The sequence below is a fragment of the Aptenodytes patagonicus genome, chromosome 6, assembly GCF_965638725.1.
Source record: "Aptenodytes patagonicus chromosome 6, bAptPat1.pri.cur, whole genome shotgun sequence".
In the NCBI taxonomy this organism is placed as follows: domain Eukaryota; kingdom Metazoa; phylum Chordata; class Aves; order Sphenisciformes; family Spheniscidae; genus Aptenodytes; species Aptenodytes patagonicus.
The window spans coordinates 49955523-49975212 of record NC_134954.1 but is presented as its reverse complement, the minus strand read 5'-3'; the positions used below and the strand labels follow the sequence as shown (position 1 = coordinate 49975212).

At 37.7% G+C, this 19690-nt stretch overlaps 1 protein-coding gene across 1 annotated transcript in view; it reads right to left on the bottom strand.

Annotated features, from left to right (window-relative positions):
• The window catches only part of PDE11A (phosphodiesterase 11A), a 142244-nt gene that overhangs the window by 112722 nt on the left and 9832 nt on the right, over positions 1–19690 (bottom strand). The window contains exon 2 of the mRNA XM_076340748.1: positions 10951–11109. Coding sequence (XP_076196863.1) covers positions 10951–11109 — 159 coding nt within the window. The remainder of the gene's footprint in view (positions 1–10950; positions 11110–19690) is intronic.

Genomic DNA, 19690 nt, shown 5'->3' with positions numbered 1-19690 from the left:
TAGTCTGTTTTTATACAGCAAAAGCCTTTTTAAAAAAAAAAAAAAAAAAGAAAAAAAAAAAAGAGATTTGTTTTATCCATTCTATCACCTAGATAGCAAATTGCCAGCAAATTAATACTAGGATTACATTCATGTCAAGTTCAGTCCAAAGACTGTAGCCTTGATAGCTGCCAGTATAAATATTTTTTTGTTTCGCTGAAAATGTATGCGGATAAATATTCTAAGTAAAAGGGTTCCCCACAGACGGAATTGACAATTAAGGTGCTTACTCACAGCTTTCACAAAGCACTGTTAAATGAAGTGTTCTTCCTGGTGCCTCTGCCTGTATCACTATGCTGTTTACAGGAAATATTTTTCTAAATACAGTTTGCTTACCCTGTTAAGAGTTATCTGAAGTGTACTGCATAATTTCCTTGCGGAAATCTCCAACCATCATTCATGATTACAATGTGGCTCAATTGTCTGACAGCTCCAACAATGTTCTGACTGAAAAAAATCATCATAATATTTATTTTTTTAACACTAGTTTAGTGTTCGCCAGCTAGGCAAAAGATGCAAAATCATTATCATTAGTTGGTTAAACTGCTTTAGCTTTCTTAATTCTAGTCAGCTTACTCTGAACATGTAATCTTGTTGCACAGTAATTGTTAATCTTGTTGACTAACTTTCACTGGTGACCTGACATGGTTTTTTATGCTTTGTTGTAAGTTTTGGGTGGTTTTTTTTTTTTTTTAATCAAAAACACGACACTTCCCAACTTCCACAATTATTCAGGGAGCTCTGGAATCTTTCATAAGAACAGTAACAGTTTTTGCTAAAGTTAACAATTGGCAAAGTAGACTAACTAGGTTAGATGATGAACAAAACCTTTCTTTTTTTTTTTATATGCCAGTAACGCAGTGGCATCAAGATGCCAACAAGCAATGAAGATCTGCGCTGGCTTTCAAAAACAGTTCTGGGCATACCTGACAGATAGTTTTACAACACTAAGCACGGTTCCTTTTTTTTTTCAGGCTAGAGTGTACAGAAAAATCATTCAAGTGACTTCTGCTTCTCCAGACATGGAAAGTACTGACTGTCACAGCAGACCAGAAGCACTGCCCAGGGCTCTGGGGATCAGACACCCCTTCTGCCAAAGCAAACAATTGACTGCAGGGAAGGAAGACTTGTTGCTCCAGGTGGGAACTTCACTGCTTTTAAAGTCTGAAGATTTTTAAGGCAAAACAATTGGCATGAAAATGAACAGGGAACGACTCTTCACTGTGTTCACTAAAAGCAAAACAAGGAGGAATAACATGAAATTAATGGAAGTCAGGTGGCATTTCTTCACACAATGTGCAGGATATTGTGAAAGCTAGAGGCTTGTCTTGCTTTGAGAAATGCCTGAATAAATTCTTAAGTAGAAAATCCCTGGGGTAGTATTAAATACAAATATACTGCGTCTGGCCCTGAGCTGCAAATCACAGGAAACTGGTGGAGTACATGGGAGAAATACCATCCCATGCCTGCCTCGTCCCAGGCATTTGCTTTCAGCAGCTGACAGAGAAAGGTCACTGGGTTAGACACACCTTTCATCAGAGGTGGCCAATCTTCTCTTATGTTCCTATGAAAGAAGAGGACAAGAGTTTTATTAATGCGTGGCCACAGAATTAAACAGCCATTTTCCCAGATATAGGGAAATGCATTCCTATACACTCCTAGCAGGCATTACAGCTACACCGCTGCTTACATACTTCAACTGCTGGGATGCAGACATGAATCTCTCAGGCTGGCAATTGCAAAGACAGCATCGAGGAGGACCGAGTTCCTTCTAATGTACAATCAGGAGTTCACCAATTATAGACCAGTTACACTTTTGCAAGCCAATCAAGGACAGCAGGGTGGCACAATTTTCATGGAGATGAGAAATATTATATGTAAAGCTGGGACTATTAAATGAACAGCTGAAACAGATTTTTGTGAAATTGCTTCGGTGTTTCCTGTCCAGATTACAGCTGCTGCATGCAAAGAAAGCATTCAACAAGGCTTCAAAGGCTCAGGCTGCACCCAAGAGGGAGAAAAATTTCCTTATTATAAAGTAAGAATACTTAAAATGGGAAGTCTGATAGTACATATGGAACCACCTAATGCCATTTTTAGAATTATGTTTCAGAAGAGACCACTGTAAAATGATTTGCCCAAGGGCATACCGTGAGTCAGAGCTAGAATGACAGAATACTGTTTTAATTACAGTTCTTATGAAGCCTGTAATAACATGTTGAAGGTCAGAGGTTGACTTAATTTTTAGCAAAGTGATTTGCTAAGCAATTTTCAATATCTCATCACGTAACACCTATAGTGACAGACAGGCTCAGCATCACTATTCTAGTGGGAAATACTTTTGATGGCAGGAACTGCTGTATGAACATTTCATTCTGCTTCAGGAAAGATAAGCAATTCACAGGAGATGCGAAATGCTATTTTCTAAAAGCATATCAAGCCTTGAAGTTATTATGAAGAACAGCTACGGAGAACTGAACAGACTGACAGAAGTTCAGAAAACACTTCACTAAGGACAAAAAAACTCCCATCCAGCCCACAGGGCACATCTCCAGTAACTGTCAGAAATGAAGGCTTCACCAGCTGCCGACCAGAAAGGTTTCCTTTTACATGCTTCTGTAACAAGGCCCAATGCAGGTTTCACCTGAAGCAAACAAGATTTTTCTAATGAGCCATTTGATCAAAATAATTTAGTTGGTTTAAGGGAGTATTGCCAAGAAAAGGAAGACAGCTGAAGGTAAAAACTTTCTTCCTTAGGTAATGTAATAACATGGTTTTCTCCAGGGAAAAAAAGCTTTTCTAGTCAATTCCTTCTATAGACAGTACCTAGGAGTTATACTGTAACACAAGTACACATCATAGCCCTCAGACTATTTTCTGGCAGGCTTTCTTTCTGCTGACAGATGAACCAAAGTTCCAATCCTCCTGAGCTCTTGTATTATTGTTGTTTTGGTATTTAAAGCATTTAAGTGAAAATTCTATTAATATAGTATTAATAAAAAAGATAAAAGTAATATTAACATCACAGTTTCTAGTTACTGAAGTGTCTGGAAAATTACCATCAGCACTGCAGAATTCTTGGCTTCTGGGCTTTCTGTTGAAAACTTTACACTATTCTGCTTCTCACTGAAGAACGTGGTATGGCTGCACAAAGGCAAGGCAAAGGGGTCCCATGATCAACGCATTTTGTTGCATTACCAGTCTTCCTGTGAAGTCTGTTCACATGTTTGACCAGAAGACTCCAGGCCTGCTGCGACCCCCTGTGAATACCAATGAAAGGGGAAAACAGAGCACAAGCTCCAGGGCTATCTTTATGCTTCAGAATTTGCAGGAAGACCCAATGGTCTCTTAGCAAGACTTAGACCCAAGGTACTACTGAATGCTTCATAATTAATGTCTCTAATGGATCACTTATCCTCACAATGCCTCTGGAGTTCTGTCAAACAGGGACATAATTAATAAAAATCATTGCAAGTATAGTTTTTGATAATATGACTGAACTAAGCATGAAGGAAAGCAGCAATGTGTTCTCAAATGCTGCATTAAATGCAAACACTTAATGCTATCACATCCAAAGAAAAGGGCTCCAATTTCCTAGGAAATCAATCAGTCTGCTTCCACAAATTGCCAAAACAGTAAAAAGACCTTAATAACTCAGGCTGTAAAGCATTGCCTATTACCATAAGCCTGTTGAAGGCTCAGGGCTCTGCGTGTCTGTGTTTTAGGCAATGAAAACATCTTAAGTCCTTACACAGTTGCAGAGGTTGCCTTACAATAACCACTACAATGCTTCCTTGGTGATTCTCTAATCCACTTGAAATAGTTGATCCAAGAGACACCCTAGATGATCTTCATATCTACTAGATGGATTTAACATAACCTGCGCATAGCTTTGGGTACATAAAACAGCAGCTCCCTTACTGTGATTAGATTCAACACAGTTCTTATAGAGCTGAATAGACATGAGGCCCAACATGGGAAGAAATGCATACAGGGTTCTTCTGTGTGCCAACCAGATTGTCTTGACCACAAACATCCAACAAATATTATGAAAGTTTTATTCTGTCTCATGGCTCTTTGTATGGCTCAGTTTCCAGGACTGACTACCATTCTAAATCTGATCAGCTTTTTCAAGCTCAGAGGCAACTTCAGACTCTAGGCAGCTGACAAAATATCTCCTAGGGGAAAAAAAAAAAAGTTAAACTTAACTTGAAGGAGACTCTGACCTTTGTTGTGTTGAGGGGGGTGCGGGGGTGGCATAACCACCTCTCCAGTTTTCTGACTTTTCAATGAATGTTCACAAAAGGAATTAAGCAGTCATCTATGTCTAGTGAATCGAGATATCTCAGAGTGTTTGATCAACAGCACAGTCTACCACAAACTGTGTCCAGCCTACTGGAGTCCGTTTGCCTCCAGTGGAAGGATACAGAAGCCAAAACTGATCCTTAACCAATTTCTTTACAGTGCTCTGACCTGGATGAATTTAAGCTTCATAAAATAGACTTGGGGGTCTGCATTTAATGAAGTGCTCCTACGCTAGAAATGGACAGAGGTTTGATGTTTAAAAGCCCATGAAGTCAGCAGAGATTCTTCCGTTTATTGAGTTTTGAGTCAAATACTACAAGCGTTAGCCAAATGACAGTTCTAAGTTTGCAGACAAGAGCTCGTATTTGTTCAAGTCTGTCTGTATTAAGAAGATACAAGCACAGGAAATATGGGAAGAGCCAACAGGTTCAGATTCCTGCTGGCAATTGCAGGAAGAATCCAGATACCTTCCCCACTCTCACCGTTGTACAAGACAAGAACAAAACCCCAGACCCCACGAAAAGAAACCCATAAGAGTCTTCACTGAACTGTTCTATAGAGAAACCCTTCCTGATGCCAAATCTGACAATGTGTTTATTTGTTTTATGATAGCACCTAGAGGCCTCAAACAGATATCGAGGATTTAGTCTAATATGTACCATAAGCACACAGCAAAGTAGCCCCTGAGCCTAGGAATACACACATTTATATTTGAAAAAATAAATAGTTCACTAAAATATCACTAAGATATCTTAAACATGCTTCCATACCTCAGAGATGAAGATGTCCAATTCAAATATTAACTGCCAATCTCAAAACAGAGGCATTGATACAGATATATTTTTGTTAAGTTCCAAGCACATTTATGGAGTTCTGTAATTAAAAAGAAATCTAGACTTTCAGCTTAACTTGAAAGCATAACTGAACTTATGCAAGACTGAAAGAAGCCCATTCAAATATTTGTCACTGCAGTCATTTGGTGCTATTGGTTGCAAACCAGTGGTGTGAAGCTGCCTTCATAAAGCCAATATTCTAGTGACAAATTGTTTTAAACTCCCCCAGCAAGAGAGTTCAGTTACTGTGATTTATTTTAATTTAGATTTGTGTAGCAAGTACTTTTTGAGAACTGTGCCTAATAGACCATTAGAGTTTTCCCAGATAGTTGTAGCGCTTCAGCACCTTCATCCTTCAAATGTCTTTGTTATTTTCTGCCTTCTTTCAGCAAATTTGTCTCTTGCATTGGTATGTAAGTGACATACGGGCCACATGATACCTTTGAGGATTATGCCAATTTTAAAAAATAGCTTCTGGAGTCTCACTGCCGTGCAGATTTTCAGAGAACCAAGGTAAGTGTTAGCAGGAGGTCATCACATACCACAATATATGAAACAAACAAAAAAATCTTACCTAATTTGTTTCTTATGTTCCTTTCTAGTGGACCCATCAAAATAATTTTCAGGTGACTTTTTGGTAAATTCCACACATTCACAGAGCTGGGGTCATCATTTTCACAACAGTCAGAGATGCTTGCCTGTTCTGGATCACTCCCTTCCCTAGTAGTTTTATTTACTTAAGTAGTTTTATTTAAGATTACTTCCTTAAGATAAAGAAACCATCCTAACTATGAAATAGCTACCTGCCAGCGTGACTCTAAGCCCATCACACAAAAACTCACAGAAAACAAATTAGCAGGTATAGCAAAATCCCTGCAAATCATTCATCACTACGGTAGACCTGGCATAGAATATATTTAAGCCTTAACTAATACGGACCAAAAAGAGCACATTAAATTGGGCAATTTAGAATCACAGGGCTGCTATTAGGAATGTAAGAAAGAGAGACATTGGAGTACGAGAACACTGTATCTTCAAGCCCCCACAAACCAAACATACACCAGCTGAATCCTGGAATCTGGATATATTTCCTAATAAAATTATCCACAGAGCACAGATAACCAAATCCCATTCTTCCTTCCCCCCCCCAAGAGGGATCTCACTGCATTCAAACTACTGCTTTTCAGAAAATAAAGCAGGATTTAAATTCAAGCTGGCTGTCCTGAGTAGTTTCCCTGCAGTCAATTCACTTCTTTCAGACTAGGAGGACATCAGAGCCAGAGAGAACCAGGATGCCAGTTTAAGTGACAGTGGAGCTGCTGCTGCTGCTGTTTGTTGAGCCTCTCTGATGGAGGATTAGATTTGTTTTGGCACTGCATCTCAGAAGACTCTAAAGGGCATACAAAAATCTAAACTAAAGACTGTCAAGCTCTTAGGCTGAGTTTCTCACCAGTCCTGGAGCAAGTATGACTCACCAGCAAACAGCACAAATACTTAAATGAATCTTCAGGACAGAACCGGGAATGCATGCAGGGTGCACAGTTCTTTTCAAGGGTTTGGTTTTTTAATCTTCCTACTCTATGTCTGTGCAGATGAACTGGTGTCTTCATGTATACCACCAGCCTATTTTTTCCAAAAAGTTACCAATTACACAACATAATGTAATAGTGATGGCTGCTATACAAAAGTAATAACGTATTCTGCTATTGTTTGTGTCAAACTGGAGAAATCTCTGAAATCAGACTGTTCAACTGAGCCACTGATGTTGGGGAGACAAAACACGTTGTGAGACAGAACATTTTCTCTCATGCCAGTGGCTGTCAAGTCTAGTTCTGCACTTCCCTTACATCAAAAGCAGAAAAGAAATTTGGCAGTGGGGAAACAACCATTACATGTGGAAAATTCACTCAGGCTCGTTATTAGTGCTGTGTTATTATGACCAGAGATGGTCAGAGATGTAAGAGAAAAACCTGAAAATTTGCCAGGAAAAGCAACCTAGAAAAAACTTTGAAATCTAATACTCCATTTTACATATTGCAAAATATAAACTTGGTTACAGCTTGGGAGCATTAAAAACTCCTCAAATCTTAAATATTTTATTTGCTCTTAACTTCCTGAAAATAACTAAGAGTACATAAAAATGATGCTAGCATCTACTTAATTCTAATTGAAAACATAATTCTTTGTTTCCTATTGACTCAAGACAGTAGTGCCCCCAAGTGACATTTCATTATACAATATAGTCTTGTAGCTTTGTAAAAAAAACCACAACAGATTATTTTAATTGCTTTGCACAATACTAAGAGAGGATGGACACTTGCAAACAGGAGTCACACTTAAATGATACTGACATTTCTTTGAGAGGGCTTGGGGGGGGGGGGGGCAGGGAAGAGGATGAGTAATTTACATTTTCATTTTCTAACCATTCTGACAATTAGCAGCTTCAGAAATTGTAACATCAACATAAAGCTGAATTTACATCTTTTGCCAGCTACTCATCAGGCTTTTCTGCACAAACTGCCTTAATACCCAGGTAGATCTTTTCTTATTTTGAAAAGGATTTCCCAGTTTTTGCTTGCCCCCTTTCCTCACAACCACTGTTGCTGATATTACGATGTAAAACTGTTTGCTAATCTTGCAAGATGTTCTCCTGGAAGTGTGTGCTCTCTTGCTTCCCAGAGGTATATCGTGCTTTCTAGGTTATTAGCGAGTGAAGAAACTTAAAAGCACAGATTTGGAAATAACAGCACACGGACTGCCAGGCCTCATTAAATCTAAGATCTATTACAGGGCATGATAATGGTTATGTTCTCATCTATTTTTCCATAAACTCTACATGTAAGAACCCACTGAATATATTCTTGAGGAGTTCTAACATACAGGCTTATAATTATAACAGTGATATAAATGACTAGTAAAAATAATATAAAGATGGCAATTAAATTATAGGCAACTTGCTGATTTTAGATAACATTTAGAAGTCACTGAATGGAAGCAAATGCCACAGCCTCAGTATTGGCATCAAATATTTATATTAATATGTTTATGTAATACACAATTCACACGTACACAGTTGTTTTGCTAGTTGAATGTATGATAATCAAATATAGTATCCATGATAAAGGCTGCATTTTAAACAAAACTCCCTTTACACAGACAGAGTACTAATAAAAAGAAGTGCAGAAAAAAGCCTATTCAGAGAAGGGCTCATTTTATTTAATTTGCATTTGGTACCCATTGTAGCATACACTAACAGATTTGTATTGTATGCTAATAAATCAATATTCAACATCCACAATTTTCAAGAACCAAAAGTAATTCAGAATTAAACTAATGGTTACAAAAGTTTAGATAACTGACAAAGAAACAATTTAAGTACTACTGGGTCACTTCGGATGTCTGAAAAAGTAGCATCTGAAAATTGAGAGTTATTTTTAAAAGTTATTTAATTCAAACTAAATCACTACGCAGAATCAGTTACACAGACACCTTGCAGAAATAGAAATTAAGCGCTAATTATTTTTATGGAAAAATACAAGCTTTTCTGTGAAAAGTTGTCTTTAATGTGGTACTAGAATAGGTGATACTGCCAGAGATAGGACTGTGACTTTCTTCCTTATTACTCAACACATATTTAGAAGTAAACATCTAACCAAGAGATGATGCCAGATACACATACACACTGCAATAAGTATTGTTCTTGTAATTAATTTTTCAGTTTTATAAAATTACTAATAGCATTGGTGTGAAGAGTAACCACAGTTAGTTGGCATTTCTAATATTTTTTTTTTAAAAGCTCTCTCTATGGTACTAAGTATAACTGGACAGCTGAGCCATCTATATTGTTAGTCTGTCAAACCATAAGCTTTCTTACTGTTAGCCTAATAAAAGCACTCCTTTTATTTGTTGAATGTATTTTAAAGATTATAATCCAAACATGTCTAGTCTTTCAACTTGGATGCAAACGGCTAGGTCTTAATGGGAATCTGAAGCTTGAAGCTTAGCAAGAAGTTAACAAGCAGCTCAAGAGCACATCAGATCAGAACGTAATGTTGAAACAGATTTAGGGAAAGCACCAAAAGCAAACAATGGTACACAGCAAGCAAGCTGGCTCTTCACGCATAAGCAGGTGTTGCTAAGAATAACTGCTGGAAGACCTCTACTTGATAGCAAAGTTGTGCTATACGAAATAATCTAATAAAAAATATAAAGAAATATTTGCTCATAACTGTTTCTGTTGGAAGACATCTGATAACTAAGACAAGGTATAAAAATAATGAGTGCTCCTTTTTACTCTCTCAACTTTAATGCACCCAATTATTAATATTTCACTAGGCAAAGATTTTCCCACCTGGGCCGCAAAAGGTTCCTTCACATACTGAAATTTCAAAAAGGTAATCAATTTTAAATTACTCCCACTGCACAGCAAACTAGAGTATGATGCTATTAACAGACATTATTCATATAAAGACTCATATTCTTATGCTCACCAAACAATTGTTTCAAACTATGAAATGGTTATGCACAATGCTCTAAATGTATTGCTGTAAGTATATAACAAGTAAAAATAATGTAATAGCAACTTCAAGAAGTACTCAAAAATACAATTACTGTGGTTTCTGTGGAAGACGAGTTTCATTTATGCAGTATTTCACAGCCTTTATAAACCACTGTTAGCTTAGCTTTATAATGCGTTTCGTTCATGTCAAGCTATCTTGATTCTGAAAATCATCTCCATCTATTTAGATGAACCAATAAGACAGAATTTTCCCCTTCCAACAGGCATTACTTAACATCTTTTTGTCATAGCACAGACACATCAACATGTATGTAATACACCAACGATGGCTCTGCATCAAATATTAACTGCTTTTGAATCAACAGCTTTTGGGGGCAAAGTCCACCTCTAACTACACTTCCACAAAAATGAGATTCAATACTATTTTAATACACAGAAGTGTATTTCCCTATTGCATGCTTGAAGGAGACTCCATTTCTCTCCTGGGCAGAGAGAGTTGCTGTTCTGCTCCTCCCCAGCCTGCTGCCCTCTACCATTCTTTTCCCCAGTCATCTTTTGGCTCTACACACATTTTCCCTCCATGCTCAGCTGTATGCATCCGCCCCCAACAGCGCCATTTCCTATTTTCCCCACTTTCTTTAATTCAAGTTCCCTCCTTTTGGCTCTCTCTATTCTCCTGTCTTTTGAGCTTACTTTACTCACCAAATTTTGCTTCATATTACACCTAGTGTCCCCTTCCTGCCCTCTTTGTCCTTTCACGGGCATTTGCAAGTCTGCTATATTTTAGAACAGCATAAAGTTGCATATGCATAATCTCCTCTAAAATAAAGTTTCTTTTGCATATGATACAGGCATTTATCCCATGGAGAGCACTAAGAGAAAGTGGCAATTTTTAAAGTCGGTAAACTCGGGAGTGTCTCTGCGACAGTTTCCCCCCCCCCCCATGAACTTATTCTTACAGATAACTTTTCAAAAATAAAAATGTCTTCCTATTAAGATCTACATGAAAAAGTCTACATAAGATTTAGAGACCATTAAGTTGAAGTTTCAGCCACAAGATATCCCACATTTACAGAACAGATACACATTTTATGTTGAGAACAACAAAAATTTACATTTTATGTTAAGCACTTCTAGAAAACCATCATTAACACAACAGCTGTGCCATTTACTTATTTGGATTAAGTATCTTTACGAGAGTCTACTGAGTTACAAAAGACATTAAAAAAAATACAAAAGTAAAGGTAATCTTACTTTTTCATCATCATCAGAAAAAGGGGCACCTCCGGGAGTCTTATTTATTGCTTGGGCAACACCAATAATCTCTCCATCACTGTTTCTTATGGGCATGCACATGAGTGACTTTGTCTTGTATCCAGTCAGTTTGTCAATCTCATCGTTAAAGCGGCGATCCTTCAAAAGAAAATAAGGAAGCATTAACATGCATGTCATACATCTAAGCTTTCTTCAGGCAAAGTACTTTTATTTTCTCAATGTCTTATATAGTATTTTCAGTTGTGTTACATTGTTGCTTCTCTATTATTAACCCATTCTTTATTAGCTGTTTTTCCTCAGTTAAGATACTAAGAAAAATAGTTCTCGGAGGATCAGTACAAGGCTTACCATTACATAATCATACTCACTGAAGTCCCACATTTATACCTCAATTAGAAGAATAACCTACCTAAAGGATCGCTCCCAAAGCACTACCAGGAGGACATGGAAAATGAAGACAAATTAAGCATATTGGCAACATAAATATGAGAAGAGAAAAAGTGTGACAGAGAGACTGCATAACACACTTTGGGTGTTGACAAAGCACAAGCTCCTTACACCCACAGCTCAGCACCATGACTGTGCCTTCTTTGATGGCTCCGGCCATCTATAAGCAGAGGGTCCTCCACAGTTCCACGTCAGCAGCATAGGCCTTGGCACTGGCCATAGATGGTCAGACTCACCTTGCCCATAGCTTTCACAGGTTTCAACACAAATAAGGAAGCTATCAGTGGCTAAAGCTGTGGTCTGGTTCCTGCTCACCACATGTTCACAGGCAGTTTTCAGTTTCTTCAATCATAACCAATACTGCTTGCTTCACTATCCCTCTATATTGCTGCCGATATACATTCCTACCAGTGAAGCTGTGGGTAACCCCATGGCCTTTGCAGGCACTCATGAGGGCCCTGAGCTCATCTGTGCATATACCATAGCTCCTTCGAGGCACACACTAATGAAAGAGCTGTTTGCAGTTACCAGACATATCTTTTCATAGTGTGTGTGAAGCATGCATATGTTGGGGTTTGTATGAAAGGATAACAAGCTGCAAATAGTGCTGTGCCACCTTAATTAAGAATGCAGAGGAGAAGAATGAGCCACATAAATCTGGTATGTACCAATTTCTAGACTATCCCTGGCTGGAAAGTCACCATGTTTACCCCAGAGTGGAGCAAGGGTGTCCATTAGCTGTAAGCAGCATGGACAGTTGCAGAATTAGGACTTTAATGTAAAATAGGATGAATATATATTGTCATGATGCTCCCTAAGTCTTTATCTGTTTCAGAAGTCTATGCCAGTTCAATCTGATCAGTGACTGAGGTGTGCTTACATAAAAATTGCTCTACCAATCTGTACTTACTCTTCACTGCCTGACATCTGCACCAAACAAGAGCTTCTGAACTTCTGATGAACAAGAAAATTATAGGTTATACCACCTTATAACTAGTACATGAGAAATACCAGGAAGAATCAGTTTGACAGAAACACTATATGAAGTTGTGATGCTTTAAATTTATGTTTGTCAAGCTGCTATACTCACACTACATAAGCTATGAAACAATGAAAGATTTCATGGAGGCTGTTGTCTCACAATACTAACATACAACTATAAATCATTGTGCAGCAGGCTGAAAATGTATGGACAAATATCTGCGTAGTCTGAAAGTTCCTAAGATGTAGTATACATCAACCAGAGTATTTTTTCATTAATCTATAGTGCTCTAAGGGGCAAATTTAACAATGCAACTCTCGTTAGCGTTAACAGAACAGAGCAACTGAATCTCCACAATAAGAGTCTACCCTTAAACTTTACATGGCAAGTAGCAATCATTTACTCAAGAATTTTGCAAGTATAATTTCTTGTGGTTTTGTTTATTTTCAAATTTCGCTGGCCAAGAATTGTATCTAGTATCATCATCAAGTTTCTATTATTGTTACATAGAATTTTTTTAGGCATGATTATTTCATATGCTTTTGTATCCACTTGCAGTTAGTTTTTTTTGAACAATGTTAATGCATAATTAACTATGAAGATTTTTTATCTATTTTAATTAATGCATATATAAGATCTCTAAATCATGATTAAGTATGCAGTGTAATCCCATTGATCATAAAGCATGCACTTTTAAAAAAATACAGAACACATACTGTGAGCATAAGACCCCTCTTACAATAGAATGACAGAAATCACTCTTAACAACCAAATATTGAAAATGTTTATAACAGTTCATGTTGAAGAGTAAAGATATTAATAACAAGATGCTCTTTGAAGTAACAGCAGCAAGTATTTTGTTACTTTCAATCTTTCTAAGGCAATGAATGTGCCTAAGGTTACACATATTTATTGGGGGATGTACATAAGAAATAAACGCTTGCATCACATTCAAAGACGGCTTCACTTTTCAACACAAAATCCAAATCTTTTATTAAAACTAGAATTGCTTCATACTTCTTGTTGTCTTTCCTATTCTATGTGGGGTCACAGTGCCGCAGACAGAGTATATTTCTATCCCCAAAGCTATTCAGGTATTAAAGTCTTAGTAGTAGTACTGCTAATCCCAATGCATCAAAAAAATTTACTTAAGTTGCATTTAGACAATTCTTACTTCAGATCTGAAGCATGGTTTAGGGGCAATTGACATAACACATTTTACACTAAAGCACTAGAAGTAGTGTCTCATGTCTTAGTGAAAACCCAGGTACTTCAATACTTGTAGGAATTTCAGAATGTAATACACTGTAAAAGATTGTAAACTACCATCTTCAGAAACATAATTAGTAGTGCAAAAAATACACATAGGGTGACAATATTACATCTTGAGATCAAATTAAATTTGATCACTTTAAAAAAAATGCCATCACTTTACAGAGCACTTCTGCTGAATGACAGTCAGCAAAGACTGATATCTAGTGTTAGTAACGTGATCATACATACATGCTTACACTAGGCCATGCTGCCACTTCACGTCTACATTCTGTAGATGCTCGTGATTTCTCTGTCAAGTAGACGGAGACTCCTTTTGGCCACACTTCTGTCTGTTGCACTTTAAATTTAGTACATCAAATAAGACTTGTTATGTGGGCTAGTATTCCAATGGGGTACAAATGCTTTTTCAAAGAAATACAATAAAACCTCAGCTCTTTCTGGAAAACTAAGTACAGGAGTGTCCCTATTTAAAAAAAAGCTCCCCCACATGCCAATATAATTCTCAGCACATAGCTTAGCTGAAGACATGACTCATGTAATATATTGTTTGGATTTGCAGTTTGTTTAACCTTCCTTTGCAGTACACATGCAGCTAGTTACCTCTGGAGAAATATTACTGTGTGTATAAACAGAAGTGTTTAAGAGATAATAAATATCTTTTCATATGACTTTCTATGCTTGACAGAGTAGTAAGAGGAGCTTATAGCACTTTTGATCATTAAACAGGCTGAATTTTTTCTTAAATACAGCTGTAAGCAAACAGCTGAGAGCAAAATTCAAATCTTAGCAGAAAATGACTTTCAATATAGACTGACAAAAACTAAAGAGGAACAGAACTAAACATGGCTCATTTGTTTATGTGGCAGTGTGTAGAAATCCATTTTCTGGAACAGTACAACTCAAACTGCAGATCACAAAGTGACTCAAAGGATGCTGCAAAGTTCAGAAGAGGTAGTACTAACAGCATCTTTGTTCATCTTGGTAGAGAACAGTCTTCAACAGCTCTTCTATCAGCCAGGGAGGGAATTACTGCTATTTACTGGCAGCAGCTCCGTTCCTCCAGGGTGAAGTTCGCATTTATGCTGCAGACAATAGTTACAGGCAGTTCTGACTTCCCTAACATGAGGGAACTGAGCTGTTCTACAAAATGAAGCATGAGTTTTGTTTTCAAAAGTTTAGATAATAAGGGCTTTGAGATAATGTCCATATTTGTCTCAGGTGATGAAAACAATCCATACAGTCCTTAATCTAAGATAAGATTTGATTGTGATGAGGAAGAGACAATTCATTAACTCTTTACTGATGCCAAAAACTGACAAGTTTTTTTTCCTGGCAATTTTATTTCTATTTTTATTTCCCTGTTGTGAATTGCAGATGCTATAGAAAGACTGGTTTAGTCACCTAAGAAGAGACATAATTTAGAAATGCTCAACACTCACTCATCATAAAGATTAACATATACATTTGGCTATTTTATTACTCTTTGCAAGTTTACATACCTTTCAACCATAAGGAATTAATATCAACTGTGGTATTCATATACAGTTTATAGTGCTCTTCTGCCACAGAATATCAAGCTCTTGGGGTTTTTTTTTTATTACACTATCTTCTTTTGTTCTGTTTTAATTTGATAACTTCATTAGGAGTTGTTCTTCTTCCTTAGACCTATTTCTGCCTCTGGAGTGTATTAAACAGCCTTTGCTTCCATAAAGACCAGATTACTAATATGCAGTCCTTGATAAGGCTTTGGTGAGATTCCCTTGAATTATTTGTGCCTAACAACTTCCTTAGGAGAACCAGAACCCCCATGATGAATGGTTTTTAATAATGGCATCAAGGGCCCAGACCTGCCTGATCTTGTGGTCTTTCCACATGCTTCTAAACACTTTTATATCAACTTCAACAGAGGCTGAACTGTTCTGCACTGTAGAGAATCCTGCCTAGAAAGGGATGGTTCTTCTACAACAGAAGAAAGTGAAATGCAGTGCAATTATCACACAGGAGGCTTCACCAATGAATAAATTAAACGTTATTTCTTCAACTACTTCTTGGTAATGTCTGAACTACTATTTAGAATTAGCTGTTGTTGCCGAAATATTGATAATATGCTTTGTGTTACTGAACAGACAGTCCCTGCTCTACTAATTTTGTTCAAAGCAAAACAGTACATGGGGAAACACTGAAATGACAACATGCCTTGACTAGTAATATAGTTGTTGATTTACATCTTATGGGCCTTATAAAAGAAGTAAACCTTCAAGGGGGAGTTTAATTGAAAAAGGACAGCTGTTGGACACGCCAGAAGTGAGTTGCGATTCATTTATCTGGATACACTCAATTAAAAGAGATACGTTGTTGTAAGACAAAACAGAGGTCTGGGATAAAAGTCAGGAAGATGTATTCATGCTTATCCAAGTTTCTTTTGTTTAGGTAACAAGGTTCACTGTAGTGGGTATTTTAATCCAAATGTAATTTGCAATCCTGTAGCATATGTAGTCATTGCCTTTACAACAAGCCTCAAGATTAATACACAAAGTGCTGTTTGACCTGCAGTGGATGGTGGCACACAGGACAGGGGCTTGTGAACCTCTCTGAATTGGATATATACAGTACAGCTGCCAGTGTTAGGAAGAGATTTAATGATGAGCTAACAATCCTATGTTCCTTAATGGATGCTATGGAAAACCAGAGACACAGGAGGGATTAGCAATTTGGAAAGTGTTTTTTAAAGTACAACTCATTCCTGCTATATTGCTTCTCCTTTCAAGTGGATTTTGGAAGTTTCCTGTGTCTCTTGCTGGGACCTCTACACTAGGAGAAAGGAAGCACAGGGATCTTGGAGCAGTAAGACAGCCTTAGTCCCAGAAGCATGCCATTCAACAGAGATAGATGCAACATCATCTTTTGGCCTTCCTGCCATCTGCTATCAGATTACCCACTTATGATAGAGAACTGGACTACCTTTTGTGGAAGGGTATTACATCTCTCGAGCAGAGACTAAAGGTACAGTAAGCACAGTACAGGGAAGTTAACGCATTTAATTGGAAAAGACATTTTTGAGGAAAACCTCAATAAGAACTTGGTAAAAATTGAAAATCATCAAGATGTGAAGTGAAACTCTATCCTAACCTTTTGTGGAAGAGCAGGCAAGGATTTTATTTTTATGACATTTAGGTAAGGGATGAGGAAAGATATACAAGCAAACAAAATAAAATACTATTTATGGCAACATTAATATTGTTGAATCATGCAATATACACATAAGAAAACTAAGCGACTGGATGACCTGTGTTATGTCCCAAACCTTTTATCCCCACACACCCCTTCTTCTATCACTTATTGTCATAATAGGATGTACCTGGCAGGATCTAGTTGAGAGGTTTGACTGGGTTTAACAGCATCAATAAAAACCTCAATGTCCAAGTGTGAACTGTGAAGGCTGAGAAGCTTGTACAAAATTTACCTCTCCTCACAGGGTAGTAACCTTGAGCAAGGAGGCCTGTTTGGCAGCTGATAACAAAGCTGCTAAATCAGAGAAAAGCCCTCTGTCAGACTGCAAATATTTTGTGCTACAAACTGTATTATCCCACATTAGAACAGCCTGCAGCACAACAGGCTCCTCATCTGCACTGGGCTCCCAGGTAGTAAGGAATGCCAATGTTGATGATACCAATGCAGCATTTGCTTTTAAGTTTCTTTTACAATCAAGACTTACATTCAGAAATTAGGGACAGACCAGATACAAAATAAACTTTTGAGAGAGAGACTTCACCATAATTATAATTGTACTGGCAGTATTTTCATGCAAGAACACTTAAGAATTAGAATCATAGAATAGTCTGGGTTGGAAGAGACCTCTAAAGGTCATCTAGTCCAACCTCCCTGCCATGGGCAAGGACATCTTCAACTAGATCAGGTTGCTCAGAGCCCTGTCCAACCTGACCTGGAATGTTTCCAGGGATGGGGCATCCACCACCTCTCTGGGCAACCTGGGCCAGTGCTTCACCACCCTCAGCATAAAAAATTTCTTCCTTATATCTAGTCTCAATCTACCCCCCTTTAGTTTAAAGCCATTCCCCCTTGTCCTGTTGCAACAGGCCCTGCTAAAAAGTTTGCTGCCATCTTTCTTATAAGCCCCCTTTAAGCACTGATAGGCTGCAGTAAGGTGTCCCTGAAGCCTTCTCTTCTCCAGGCTGAACAGCCCCAACTCTCTCAGCCTTTCTTCACAGGAGAGGTGTTCCATCCCCCTGATCATTTTCGTGGCCCTCTTCTGGACCCGCTCCAACAGGTCCGTGTCTTTCTTATGCTGAGGGCTCCAGAGCTGGACGCAGTACTCCAGGTGGGGTCTCACCAGAGCAGAGGGGCAGAATCACCTCCCTCGACCTGCTGGCCACGCTTCTTTTGATGCAGCCCAGGATACAATTGATTTACAAGTAAAGTCTTCCACTGACTGTTTAAAACATTACTAACAAACAAACAGTTTGTTTTACTGCTTTGGTTCTATATAATGAGATTTCTACATGACAGGGACATTCAAAATGTGAAGACTGAGGCACTTTTAACTGGAATTTCAGAACTGCCAACAATGAGCAGTTATTCTGTAGAATAAACCTTATCCTTGTCTCAAGTTATTTATTGATTTTAAATTCTTCTTTGGGGAAATATTACCCTGTAAAATGTGATATTCAGTCAAGTAAAGACACAGAAGAGAGCAGGCTTGATTCATCAAATCCAAGTGCTGGTATTTCAGCTGCCTGCGCAGTGACACTGCAGTCCCAGTTCTTTCTGGACATATTTAAAGATTGTCAATAAATGAGAACAAACAGCTTCATGCTTTTATTCTATGCAAGACCAGACTAATGTACAGACAGGATTTTTCCTAGGGTTCTGGAATCATATAATGTTATCAGACTATCAACTTCCATTTAAAAGAAATACTAAGTTTCTAGTTCCTGTAACTGTGAGGATAACATTAAAAGCGTGATCTGAAAGTAATCAAGAACATAAGGTCAGAAATGCTAGAACCTGGAACAGCAGTTGTGAGCAGCACAAGTTCTTTTCAGTGATCTGGTATATTCAAATTCACTTTTCTAGATCCCCTACCTTCATCGTATCACCTGAAAACTCAAGATATTAACCATGCTTACAAGCTCTGATCCCATAAGATACTCGTTATCTTGATGTGCCTGAAGCTTCAGGCAATTTGAATGAGGACCTAACCAAATAATGCCTATCTCCTGTATGTCAAGTCCTCCAGATTGACCTCTGTAGTAATAAGTTTAGTCTGTAAATCTGACTGTGAAAGTTATACAGATATTGGGCAAGGACTGAAAAAAGTCAAAATCAGCTGTATTATTGATAGAAGTGGCAAACAAGAGAAAAATCCATTAGGGCCCAATCCTCTTTTCCTTGACCATGGATCTGAGATCACTAAATAACAATCATTGATCATGACTGAACCTGAACAGCTACACTTAGAGGAGGCCTACAAAAAATAATCCATGCTGACCAGGAAGAAGAGGTAAAACCTCATTAAAAAGTCACTATTTCTATCATTTACTAAAATAATCTACACATTTCCGACGGAAAAAAAAAAAATCTCTTAAAAAATTCTAAGGACACACACTATTCCACAGAAGGCCGTAGAGGGTCTCTGAAACTCCCATGAAACAGTCAAAGCAAGTATTTTGTTCTTGTTTTATCTTACTTAAATGTACATTTCTTCTTTTCTCAAGACATTTGAAGTAATATAATAGGTTATGTTAGAAATGAAAACAGTTTTAACTTCTGAGAAAAGTTTCACCAACTACATTTCAGTGTTGATTTTCAGTTTAAGTAGGTGGTTCACACACTGTTAGTAAAGGTACAGGTTTTGTTGGTTTGGGTTTTTGGTTTTGTTTTTTTTTTTTTTTAACCTAGGATAGCTCTTTGAACTTGGAAAGAAAGTATGTCCTTTTATATTCTTACCAAAGCTAATACAATTTATGTGAGTATCATTAGCATGATTTAGAACAG